General features: G+C 40.2%; 3 protein-coding genes across 4 annotated transcripts in view; 2 read left to right on the top strand and 1 right to left on the bottom strand.

The window, feature by feature from the left end:
• The window catches only part of LOC105355240 (protein NLRC3), a 591,340-nt gene that overhangs the window by 39,167 nt on the left and 538,778 nt on the right, over positions 1-13,395 (top strand). The window lies entirely within an intron of this gene.
• Positions 1-13,395, bottom strand: part of LOC105355269 (oocyte zinc finger protein XlCOF22-like) — a 123,122-nt gene that overhangs the window by 30,904 nt on the left and 78,823 nt on the right. The window lies entirely within an intron of this gene.
• LOC105358840 (NLR family CARD domain-containing protein 3) lies at positions 7,586-9,931 on the top strand. Its single transcript, XM_023962438.1, has 2 exons — positions 7,586-7,984; positions 8,124-9,931. The coding sequence occupies exons 1-2, from the start codon at positions 7,918-7,920 to the stop codon at positions 9,929-9,931; spliced, it is 1,875 nt and encodes a 624-aa protein (XP_023818206.1). The 5' UTR covers positions 7,586-7,917.

Below are 13,395 nucleotides of genomic sequence, written 5' to 3'. Positions count from 1 at the left end.
ATATGGGTCACAAAGGAAAATGGAAATAAGATCAGAAACTCGTGCGTTTACTTTGTCTGTTCTTCTACTACAACCAGAAACTCTTTCTTTTGCTGATGCATCTGTGTTACGTTTTTGATGGACGTATAATCTTCATACGGCTTCATACTCCGGAAATCGGCGATCCATTGAGAATGTCTTTATGTACTTGACATGCACGAGCATTAACCCAGGGTTACCAAGTCGTGTGTAATTACGCTAACTCATATCCGGTCTTTTGGAACCGACATACCCAGAGTAAGTAAGTTCAGGTGGATTTCAGCCAGAGATCAGGCTTAAAGTCAGGGTAGTTTCTGCTTGTAGAAAAAGCATTTTGCCCGCATATATAGTCATTTTTATAACAATAAAAAGAACAAAAGAATATGCACAGGCGGCATACACTGATTTACCAATTACCCCAAATGATCATCATATCAATTGTAAGTAGGGATGCTATATAAACTCATCATCCTCTCCGTCCCTCTCACTCATGGTGCAGAAAGAATTAAATATAGCAGTACAAATACTGAGGCAAAACACAGTAAAACAAGCTAAACAACTAAACACATTTGGTCAAAAACCCACATTTAAACCCAAATCCATCCAGACAGGCAAAGGGAATGGTATCCCACAATTCCTTGCGGTGCCGATCTAACAGCAACACCAAAGTTACACTTACTTAATTGAATTAATGTAAATGAAAGTAAAATAACTGTCTGATAACCACGTGTCATTTTTAAGCTGACTTAACAAAAAAAATTATTTATCTTAACTAAAGCAAATTATTAAGTTAGATCAAAGTTAAAAAGTTTCTCTTTCCAACATCCATATGTGGTCTTATCACCCTCTCATGGTGGAAAAAGTATTATCTGAGCTTCTTCATCCACTAAATCATCTTCAAATGGACACGCCATGCTGCTTCACCTCTCTGAAAACAAACTAACCTTCAACTAAACCTGCTCCAGACCAGGTTATGTTCAGAGCATGAGTTGACATGGGAACTAAGCATACGCTGAAACATACCTCTGCACACGTGTTTGGGATCAGATGAACAACAGTAATAAGCAAAAGAATGATGGATCACCACAAGAGACTCAATGCATTTATCAGAAGAAGCATTTTTAACTTTTGTGTAAATTTTCACCAGTGTCTCATGTTTTAGAACTTGTGAGCGTTTGTCCAAAGTTTAAAAATATGAGTCATCAAAAATGCTATTTTCTCTTAATATTTCAACAATTATTTATTAAAATAAAACAAAAGTTCAGATACAAATCTTAAAAAGTTTAACTTCTTCCAGCTGGATGGAGTCGGAGCTCGGACGTTTTTTCTTTTGTTTGTTTTTTTGCTGCAAACGTTTTAAACACGTTGGTCTCTACACAGACATGAATAAATACAAAACTCTGTTTTATTTTAGCTGCTTTGCTGCTCCTTCTGGGTTTTACTCTGAGACAAACGGGCCAGAGTGGTTGAAAACGGCAGAACCCCGTACGAACAGAACCGACACAAAGTCCAAAGTCAATGTCTGCCTCGGAGTACCGTCAATGTGAGACAGAGACACTTGATTGGTTAGAATATGGACCTATCAGCAGCTGTTTGATGGCAGCTTGTCAAATCAAACCGAAACTTAACTTAGCAAAGATCGGAAAAAAGTGAGATGACACACAACGCATGCAAATTTCTGTTTGGCGATGCCAGTGGCAGTCATATCACGCTAAGTCGCGCTCAAAGTAGTCAGCAAAATCAAAGATAAGACAAAAGCGAGATTTGAAACAACGCACGTAAAAAAATGTGTTTTGCAAACGCAAAAAAACGTTTTTGAAAGCAAAAAAAGAATGTGAGCAAAAAAAATTTTTTTGAGCAAAAAACGTAGAAAGTTTTGTGTGCAACATGGTGGCAGAAATATCACTCCATAGAAGAGAAGTCCATCTGAGTGCAGTCATGCTCGCACATGCAGTTTCCTTTGCACTTGTTTTCTTTGACCCCATTTGAGCAAAATGGTAAACTTACCAAGATGCTTTATAAAAACAAAGATTCAGTCAAAGCGCGACTGTTTTTCAGTGAAACCGTTCTCTCTTAGTTTTAAAATTCTGACATTTACCGTGCAAACCATGGCAAAAGGCGAGAGTTTAGCGAGAAACACCACTCAGTCTGCCGTCCCTGCCGGAACCATTTCTATGGTGTCAATATAGCGCCTGAAGATTGCGCAGCAAAACAGTAATAGCGCGCATCAAAACCCCAAATCTGAGATTAAAAATGCATAAATTGAGAACCAAAACCTATAATTTGTAACCCACAGCAAAATCATATTTCTCAGTTCCCGATTTGTTTTCTTGCCATTCTGAAATCCTGTTTTTGAGTTGCAGTTTTATTTTGAAATCGTCTTTTTGAGTTGCAGTTTTATTTTGAAATCGTCTTTTTGAGTTGCACTTTTGTTTTTTCAGGTTTTGATTCTAAAACCTGTCAACACGTAAAAACAGCGACATGTCACTCAAGGGGAGGGGAGGCGGGACATCACCCACATCCAGAAGCTCATTGGCTACTGAATAACACCGTGTCTTGCGTCAACAGACCAGTTTCAAGGGGTGAGTCCTTCATGATGGCAGCTTCCTCTGCCTCCCACTGCTGTCTGACTGCATTCACCTGAACCTGAGAGGAAACACAAGAGAACAGCCAATCAGTGGAGGAGCAGCTGATCTGTTGGTGAAGGAGGATCAGAGCTGATGATGAGGAGGGTTTCCTCTGCAGGTGAAGGAGGAAGGTGTGTGTGAGCTGATGTGGATCCAGTGAATCCAGCAGCATGGATCAGTGGGAGGACACACAGGAGGGAGCCCCTCCCTCTAAAAGCAGAGATGGTAACCATGACAACCAGAGCAAAGCTCAGAGGTGAGATGAACATCTCCAACTGTCCATGATCTTCTCCATGTCAGAGCTCAGGACTCACACCAGCAACCTTCATTCTTCACAGGAACCAACCTGGATCTGGATCCAGCTGGGGATCCAGAAGGAGTGACAAGTCAAAGGATTTTGTTCCTGACTTCAAGGACATCGGTTCAGGACAGGAACAGTGAGTGTTTGTCAAAAGTAAAGGATGCGGGATTCTAGTTCAGATGATCAAAAGTTTTCAGATGAAGGTCTGGTTCAGTTCTGGATCTCTCTGATCAGACTCACTTGGAGCATCATGTGTGTGATGAAATCTTTTCAGTTGAGTCTTCTGAGAGTCTCTGAGAGACATCAGAGATGTTGGAGAAGAAAACATGTTGACTGCTGACTCTGACTGACAGCAGCTCCAGTCTAATGAGAAGAATCACTGCAGACTCCTAGGATTCAGATTTTCATGCTTTCCAAACATCACATTGTTCTAGTTTGACTTTCTGCTCTCAGAATTTCTACATTTCTACATGGAGAATTGGAATCAGCTTTTCTAGAAAAAAGTCTGGATTGACTGACAGAAAATGCTGAAAGCTGGAAACTGTTGATCCAAACATGTCATGTTATTCCAGACTAAACAGCTCAGTCTGTGTTCATGTCAAAGTCCATCAGCTGTTCATGAAGAAGCAGATTCTCCAACACTGTGATGGTTTGGTGTTTGCAGAGGTCAACAGGTCACACAGAGAGTCCAGTCTGCAGCCTCCAGCTGTGGCTCCATGAAGAGTGACCGGTTCAAAGGTCATCCTCCAACCTTCAGGAAACGAAAACTAAGACCTTCAGACTCACAGTAAGAAGCAGTCTCTAGTGAACAAAGCAGAGTTCTGGAGTTCTGTAATTGGATTAACAGAAACTTGGCTTACTGACAATATAGCAGATACTTTTAACATCATGGATTACATTCATGTTTATAGATGTAGAAAGGGCAGGAAGGGAGGAGGGGTTTCCTTGTTTTTAAATCCTGGCTTACAATTTAAGGTAAGATCTGACATTGAGGAGCTTTTTGAGTTTGAAACAGAAGTTGTAGGCATAGAAACAAAGTTCTCCATAATCCTTTGTATTTATAGACCACCTAATTGTAATTTGACTGAGTTTGTTGCTAACATTTCTAATGTATTGGACCTAGTTTCTAAAGAGAGAAAGAAGTGTTATTTAATGGGTGATTTTAATATTAATCTGTTTAATTATGAGACAAATTTAGCAATCCAAGAATTTCTCGACATAATTTATTCCCATTGTTTTTATCCAATGATTACAGTCCCTACTAGAGTGACAAATAATTCAGCAACCCATTTAGATAATATCTTCACCAACATACTAGATCAAACAATGAAACCTGGGGTGTTGTGTATGGACGTGGCTGACCACTGCCCTATTTTTTTTAATAGCATGTACTGAGATCAGACAAAGCCCTGTGTCAGAAAGTATTAAATACAAGAGGAACCTTAGTGAAATTAATAAAATTAAATTTAGAAATATAGTCAGTAAATTGCAATGGGCCGAGCTGTATCAGCTAAAAGATCCCCAAAAAGCTTTCACTTTATTCATGAAAATTATTCCTGAGGTATACAATTCCTGTTTTCCTCTTCAGCCTGGACCTCATAAGGCCAAATGTTCAAAACCATGGATCACTTCAGCTATAATAAAATCCTTGAAGACCAAGCACAAGTTATACAAAAAATACCTGACTTGTCCTACTCCGTACAATCACTTAGAATTCAAAAAATAGAGAAACAGGCTAAACCATATCATAAGAGGAGCAAAGGTTCACTTTTACAATACAAAGTTAGCCCAGCATAAAAACAATGTTGCCTGCCTCTGGAAAACTATCAACACAATACTGAATAAAAACACTACTAAAAACAGCTATCCATGAATTTCAGGTTTATGATCATTATGCTTCAGACCCTCACCAAATTACTGCAAAATTTAACTCATTTTTTTCTGAGATAGGCCCTACTCTGGCTTCAAGGATCCCACCTAGTCAACGGGGACCATTGGAGTATCTAAATTATTCCATTACTAAGGAATTTAATTTATCACTAACAACTGAGAATGAAGTAAGAGATATTATTCTTAACTTAAAAGACAGTGCACCTGGTTATGACAATATTGATAGTAATTTGTTAAAATCAATCTATGTCTTTATTATTAAACCACTGACATATATTTTTAATCTCCCTCTGGTCAAAGGTACTGTACCCATTGAGCTAAAGAGAGCAAAAATTACACCAGTTTAAAAAGATTATGATCCAACCCACTTCAATAATTATAGACCAATTTCTGTCTTACTAGCTGTTTCTAAAACTCTTGAAAAAATTGTCTATCAAAGATTAATGGATCATCTTGAAAACAATAACATATTATACCCTTACCAGTACGGTTTTAGGAAAAAACATTCCACTTACATGACACTGGTGCATTTAATTACTGAAATCTATAAAGCAAAAAATAAAAAAGAGAACACAGTTGGTATCTTTTTTGATTTGTCAAAGGCATTTGACACTGTTAACCATACTATTCTTTTGGATAAACTTGTACTTCTTCGCATCACAAACAACTCTTTACTTTGGTTTACTAGTTATTTAACTAATCAATGTCAAACTGTAAACTATAATGGACTAGAGTCCTCACTCCTTCCTCTACAATGTGGTTTACCTCAAGGTTCCATTTTGGGTCCTCTGCTATTTTTATTATATGTCAATGATCTACCCAATGCATCAGTTAAACTTTCTAAAATACTATTTGCAGATGACACCAGTGTATTCTATTCCCAGAAGGATTTAGACACTCTTAACAATGTTGTAAATGATGAACATGACAAGATATTTACTTGGTTCAAAGCTAACCAATTGTCACCCAACATATAAAAACACACTTTTTATTGTTTGGTCTAAAATCAAATGCCATGGATTTCTCTTTTAAAATACAAATTGATAATATTCCAATCAAAAATGTTAGCTGTGTTCGTTTCCTTGGTGTATTAGTGGATGAATCCTCATCCTGGAAACCTCATGTTAGTTTTATTAGTACAAAAATTGCCAAAATGGTGGGTATCCTAGGTAAAACCCGTCATTTGATGAATACAAAGGTTGCAATTATGTTTTACTATTCAATGATATATCCATATTTTAGTTACTGAAATATTGCCTGGGCTAGTACACATCAAACTAAACTTGAACCTATTCTGTGTCTACAAAACGAGCTCTGAGAATAATATTCAATGTAGGACATAGGCATTCATCTCAACCTTTGTTTTGTCAGGCCAGTGTCCTGAGTGTCTATCAAGTCAAGCAACTTCAAACTGGTCAGTTTGTTTTCAATTCTATTGGAAAACTCCTTTCCCAACATTTCACCAACGTGTTCAATTTTAATAATGAATTTCATGAATATCCCACTCGGGGTGGATGTCTCATCAGAGCAACTTTCTCTCACATAACTCAGTCACAATTTAGTGTCCTATACAGAGGATGTAAAATTTGGAACAGTCTTCCTTCCTCTTTCAAAGTACTTTCACAAACTCAGTTTAAAAAAGCTCTAAAAAGCTTTCTTCTTAACAATGGTACTTTTCCACATGGCATGTATTTTTAGTTTGATAAAAGAATGTAAGTGCATGACTTGAATATGTATTGATTTTTTATGAATTGTATTTACTGAACGGTATTGTTTTGTAGCTTATAGACTCATTTTGGTGGTTGCCACATGTTAAGCCCAATGTGGCTTTTTGGCAACCATCCATCACATCCCCATTGTTGAATATTCTGTTTTTATTTACTTTTTTTGATATGTGATAAATAAATGAAATGCAAAAAAATGAAAAAAAGAAGATCAGAGAAGATCTGAGAGTCTCTGAGGGCAGAGATGTTGGAGAAACTTTGGACAGAAATGAATCTGTTTATCTTTTATGATTTGAACAAATGTTTGGATCAGAAAAGGAACAATTTTATTATATTATATTTTAATCAAAGTCTGTCATACAGTTAATCTCATAATTAACCACAGAATGTATAAAAGATTGATGGTTGTTCTCCATTCAGATTTTAAATAGAAGGTTTTTCATTGTATGTCATCAACAAACTTAAACATTAACTTCTTCATTTTCTCCTGGTCTAAATGAGAATCAATGATCCAGTTGACTGTAATTCTGATTCATATGTGAGTCAGAATGAATGTTGGAATCATTGCTGTTCTGAAAACAACAGCATTCATGATGCATTTATGATCTGAGATGATCCAAATCAAAAAGAACTCATCAAACACCATCATGAAAGAAACTCACTTTTAATAAAACAAATTTTTTTCTATCAGGATCCATCAGAGACTCGGAACTGGATCTGGATCTGAACCCAGCTGTGTATCAGTCAGGAGTGACCAGTCAATGGGTCATCTTATTGAATTTAAAAAATCATCATTATCATCTTTTGGTGCAGAGAGATGAGCTCCATGAAAATGTTGTTTCTCACAGACATTTCTATCTTCATGTGTGCAGCAGTGAGTGTTGGAGCTTTTCCACAAACACGGAATAGATCTAGTAGATTCTACTGAGTGTTTGTAGGACACCAGTGGGTCCAGTAGGATCTGATTGTTGCTGATTCTCCACAGACTGGACCAGCAGAGCTCAGAGACTCCCAGTGGTCCGTCTGTCCAGCAGCAACAAACGCAGCTGGACTCCATCTTTCTGGTCTGTACATGAACAACAACTACTTTCCCATCATTCTGTCCACAGTCGTCTCCATGCTGCACTTTGGACACCAGTGGACTGTCAGTGTGTCCAACATGGAGCTGATGTTTGGCTCCATGACTTCACTCTGATTGGCTCATTCATCTGGAATTCTGTTGCAGCTGCTGGAGGACAACATTGTCACTTTCGTGAAGAAGGAGCTGAAGAAGATCCAGAAGCTTCTGAGTCACAGGGAGGATGAGGAGGAGCTGGAGGCTGAAGATGAAGAGCAGAGGAGCAGCAAAGAGTCACTGATGAAGATCACAGTGAACTTCCTGAGGAGAATGAATCAGGAGGATCTGGCTGATGGACTGCAGAGCAGTAAGAGGATTTCTCTGAATGTTTCAACTGCTGAGAAATGAAGATTTACTGACGTCTGAACACATGGAACCACAGGGATTCAAACCCTCATCATTCAGGGCTGCAGAGAGTTGATTTACTGTTTGTTGTCTTCATTCAGGATCTGCTGCTGCAGTTTGTCGACATGAAGTCCAATCTGGTCTGAAGAATAAGTTCCAGTGTTTGTTTGAGGGGATCACTAAAGCAGGAAGCCCAACCCTTCTGAATGAGATCTACACAGAGCTCTTCATCACAGAGGGAGGAAGAGGAGAGCTGAATGAAGAACATGAGGTCAGACAGATTGAAGCAGCATCCAGGAAAGCAGACAGAGCAGAAACAAGCATCAGACAAGAAGAGCTCTTCCAACTCCCAGCTGGAAGACCAGAACCAATCAGAACCGTGATGACTAAGGGAGTGGCTGGCATCGGGAAAACAGTCTTAACACAGAAGTTCACTCTGGACTGGGCTGAAGGCAAAGCCAACCAGAACCTCCACTTCACATTTCCATTCACTTTCAGAGAGCTGAATGTGCTGAAAGAGGAGAAGTTCAGCTTGGTGGAACTTGTTCATCACTTCTTCCCTGAAACCAAACAAGCAGGAATCTGCAACTTTGAATATTTCCAGGTCCTCTTCATCTTTGATGGTCTGGATGAGTGTCGACTTCCTCTGGACTTCCTCAAGACTCGGATCCTAAAGGACCCTAGAAAGTCCACCTCAGTGGCTGATCTGCTGACAAACCTCATCAGGGGGAACCTGCTTCCCTCTGCTCGCCTCTGGATAACCACACGACCTGCAGCAGCCAATCAGATCCCTGCTGAGTGTGTTGACATGGTGACAGAGGTCAGAGGGTTCAATGATCCACAGAAGGAGGAGTATTTCAGGAAGAGGTTCAGAGATGAAGAACAGACCAGCAGGATCATCTCCCACATCCAGAGATCCAGAAGCCTCCACATCATGTGCCACATCCCAGTCTTCTGCTGGATCACTGCTACAGTTCTGGAGGATCTGCTGAAGAGCAGAGAGGGAGGAGAGCTGCCCAAGAGCCTGACTGAGATGTACATCCACTTCCTGGTGGTTCAGGCCAAAGTCAAGAAGGTCAAGTATGATGGAGGAGCTGAGACAGATCCTTACTGGAAACCAGAGACCAGGAAGATGATGGAGTCTCTGGGAAAACTGGCTTTTGAGCAGCTGCAGAAAGGAAACCTGATCTTCTATGAATCTGACCTGACAGAGTGTGGCATCGATATCAGAGCAGCCTCAGTGTACTCAGGAGTGTTCACACAGATCTTTAGAGAGGAGAGAGGCCTGTACCAGGACAAGGTCTTCTGCTTCATCCATCTGAGTGTTCAGGAGTTTCTGGCTGCTCTTCATGTCCATCTGACCTTCATCACCTCTGGACTCAACCTCATGGAGGAAGAACAGAAGAAAATATCCTTAAAGATTCTCAAACTGAAACAGAGCAGTCAAGTCGAGTTGTACCAGAGTGCTGTGAAGAAGGCCTTACAGAGTCCAAACGGACACCTGGACTTGTTCCTCCGCTTCCTTTCAGGTCTTTCACTGCAGACCAATCAGAGTCTCCTACGAGGTCTACTGACTCAGACAGGAAGTAGCTCACAGACCAATCAGGAAACAGTCCAGTTCATCAAGGAGAAGATCAGTGAGGATCTGCCTGCAGAGAAAAGCATCAACCTGTTCCACTGTCTGAATGAACTGAATGATGGTTCTCTAGTGGAGGAGATCCAACAGTTCCTGAGGTCAGGACGTCTCTCCACAGAGAAACTGTCTCCTGCTCAGTGGTCTGCTCTGGCCTTCATCTTACTGTCATCAGAAGAAGATCTGGAAGAGTTTGACCTGCAGAAATACTCTGCATCAGAGGAGGCTCTTCTGAGGCTGCTGCCAGTGATCAAAGCCTCCAACAAAGCTCTGTAAGAACTCTCAGGAAAATCTCCTTCATTGAACAAATGAATCTAAGTGGAAAACACAAGTTTCAATATCTGCTGTCTGTCTATGTTTTCTTCAGACTGAGAGGCTGTAATCTGTCAGAGAGAAGCTGTGTAGCTCTATTCTCGGTTCTCAGCTCTCAGTCCTCCAGACTCAGAGTTCTAGATCTGAGTAAAAACAAGCTGCAATATTTTGGAGTGAAGGCGTTGTCTGCTAGACTGGAGAGTCCACACTGTAAACTGGAGACTCTCAGGTCAGGTTTCATCCAAATGTTGATTGTCCACAAGTTCTGTCTTTTTTTCTCTGTTTCAGGAGAAAGTGTCTGATAGACGTCAGGGCAGAGGAAAAAGCAGAGGACTGTTGCTTGGAAGTAGAAATAAAACAACATTCTACTTAAATTAAAAGTCCTGGTTTTTCCTTATCAGATGGTTACAAATGTTATCCTGGTTCAGACTAAATACTAGAACCTAAGTCCATCCAGGTGTTGATATCTGGGAGAAGTTCACGTTCTCTTAAAGAAAACATAAATCAATCACAGAACTGCAGATTTCAATGGACAAACAGTTGCAGCAGATTTCTGACCCACAGAGCAGCAGCTCCTTATGAAGAGAAATGCGGAGCTCAAACTGCAGCACACTGACTGGTCTTATATCTGGTTCTGGTGATTATTCAGTTCCAAGCTTGGATCAGAACCAATGTGATTTGAAAAATGCATTTTACCATTTAGGATTCAAGATGAAGAAATACCATTTAATCTGACATTTTATAAATCAAAGCTAACAAATCTATTGGATATTAACACCCACCCAAGGTGTCATGTGCTTTCATTTACAGGTCGTCACAATTATTCAGCCCATAATTTTAAAATGTCATCTGTCAGTATGTCATCTGGGGGGTCCCACCTGACTGAATGGACCAAGTTCCTGGAGCTCCAGCCTCATCACTGCTACTGAACACACTTTTCTGTCTGATTGCAGGTTGAGGAGCTGCAGTTTGTCAGAGATCAGCTGTGAAGCTCTGGTCTCAGCTCTGAAGAAAAACCCGTCCAATCTGACAGAACTGGACTTGAGCTACAACCAGAACCTGCAGGATTCAGGAGTTCTTCATCTTTGTGGTTTTCTGGAGAGTCCAGACTGCAGACTGCAGACTCTCAGGTCAGACTCCATGTTTCAGTTGTGTTCAGATCAATATGATAAGTATAAATGACTGACTGAAGACATGACTACAGAACGACAACGTCACATTAATGTTATTTGTTTGTTCTTGGTGTTTTTAATGTACCTTGGTGAAAATTGTTTCAGAATATTGCTAGATTTTTTGTTGCTATGCTGGTGATAAAGAGGGCAGAATATATTTTTATTATTCTTAAATTGATTGGATGATGCACAAGGAAGATTGAGAGAGAGGAGAAATGATGACATCATGAAGAGAAGATGGTCCACTCACGGCAGTCCAGCAGAGATGAAACGTTAAAAAAAATATTAAATATCCAAAGAAATCAAGGTTTATTAAGAACGAACGGAGAGTTCAGAATAACATGTTTAGCATTTTGAAAGTTGTTAAGGACTTTAAAGATGTGAAAATGCTAGTCAGCTGGACTTATCTAGCTTAGCATGGCAAATGGCATATACTTATATAGCACTTCTCTACCTTCCTTGAAGGCCCAAAGCACTTTACAGTCACAGTCCCATTCACACATGCACACACTGGTGGTGGTTCCACTGCCGAACAATGGTGCCAACCTTCCACCAGAGGTAAGGTGGGGTTCAGTGTCTTGCCCAAAGGACACTTTGACACATGGGCATTTAAGGCGGGAGTCAAACCTGCACTCTTACGGGTCGACCGCCCTACCACTGCACCACGGTCGCCCCATGGCTTGCATGGGACTATGGAGTTTGAGTCACTAACCCAATGACTGAAAAAAGCGGGACAGCAGAAAGAAAACGGGAGTCTAGTGAGTGTGTACCCCTGCAGAGTTTTTGGATTTGGATGAATGTGGAGACATTACACCCGGGACCACAGTTTGAAAAGGGAACAAGAAGAGAGTTTATTGAATTGAGCCATGTTAGTGGACACTTTGCTCCGTTAGTTAGTTGAGGCCAGGAGCCTCTGTCAAAAAAAATACCCAAGGAGTACTTAAGACTAAAACACCACCACTAAAACAAACAATTGGTAAGAAAATAAACCCAGCTTTGACTAACCTTGATCAAAGGTGGGCAATGAGGGCAGGGGTGCTGCATAGAGGTGGGCAGCGATAGCGAATGTGGTGCATATAGGAGGGTGGCGAGGCAAGTTGCGCCTGCGGGCCAAACAATGCCGCTTGCAGCTTTAATTTTATTTTAACATTGTATGACAATCACTCAAATCTAATGAAGTGGAAATATAAATTTCTCATGAAACAGGAGTTTAACACCCGTTAACTAAGAACTCAGGGATAATGCCCTCACTTTAAAGCTAGCATAGCAACAGGGTGTTACATAAAGTTTACAGTTTGTGTTACAGAGCTCAGTGTGCTGCATGAATTGACTCTTTCTTGATGACATCATATGGGAAAAAAGCACATTGGGAAAAGAGATTGTCACTCAAACTCGATTTTCTTTTTCAAATACAAAAATACAGACAGATCAAGTGCCAATTGTTGTCACACCCGCACATGCCACTGTCTTTCTGTGACTGTGTTCTTCTTGGCAGTGAAGAAATAAATCGCTCTAAAATAAGATGACCAAGCCAGCAGACTCCAAATGTCAAACAATGGGATTTTATTGATCCCAAAACTATAGGGATGGCCTGTTTGACACAGACACTCTGGCGCGTGTTTCACTTTCATGAAACAGAGTGGTTCGGCACAATGTTTAGGGGCGTGTGTCAACTAGCGCAGATCACGTGGTTGATGACGTATGAAGCGCCAAATGCATCGTTTGTTCGAACCAGGGTTCAGATGTCACTTGTGCTGGAACAGTTGGGCGCGCTATTCTCTATAAATACGAAATTAATCCTGAACATTTCCCGACCAATTCTATTGTTTCCCCTGTATTTGAATCAGCATCAGTTCATTGCACTTTACCATGGTTCCTGGTTAAAAAAAAAGTACTGTGGCTCAGGATCGTTTCAACTCAGTTTCTCCTATAAGAAAGTACACTATGAACGTTGTCTATGAAAAAAATCCTTCTATAAATATGTGATGGCAAATATTAACTATGGTAGTAAAAATAGCTCAGTGGAGAACTTTTAGTGTCTGAATCCATAGATCATTGGTTCAAAACCTGTGTTTTACTTTTTTTTTTTTGCCTTGCGTTCATTTTCTTCATCTGATATGTCTTTTGCTGTGTCAAGCACTTCTCACAGAAAACGTAACTCGTGTTGTTTTACGGTTTTTTATCATCATTTCCACATTGAAGTGTTACAAGGAGCTTAGTTGAAGCATAATATTCGTCCAGTCCACCAGCAGATGT

The sequence above is a fragment of the Oryzias latipes genome, chromosome 2, assembly GCF_002234675.1.
Source record: "Oryzias latipes chromosome 2, ASM223467v1".
In the NCBI taxonomy this organism is placed as follows: Eukaryota; Metazoa; Chordata; class Actinopteri; order Beloniformes; family Adrianichthyidae; genus Oryzias; species Oryzias latipes.
The sequence above is the reverse complement of the archived record's forward strand: the minus strand, read 5'-3'. Positions and strand labels throughout refer to the sequence as shown.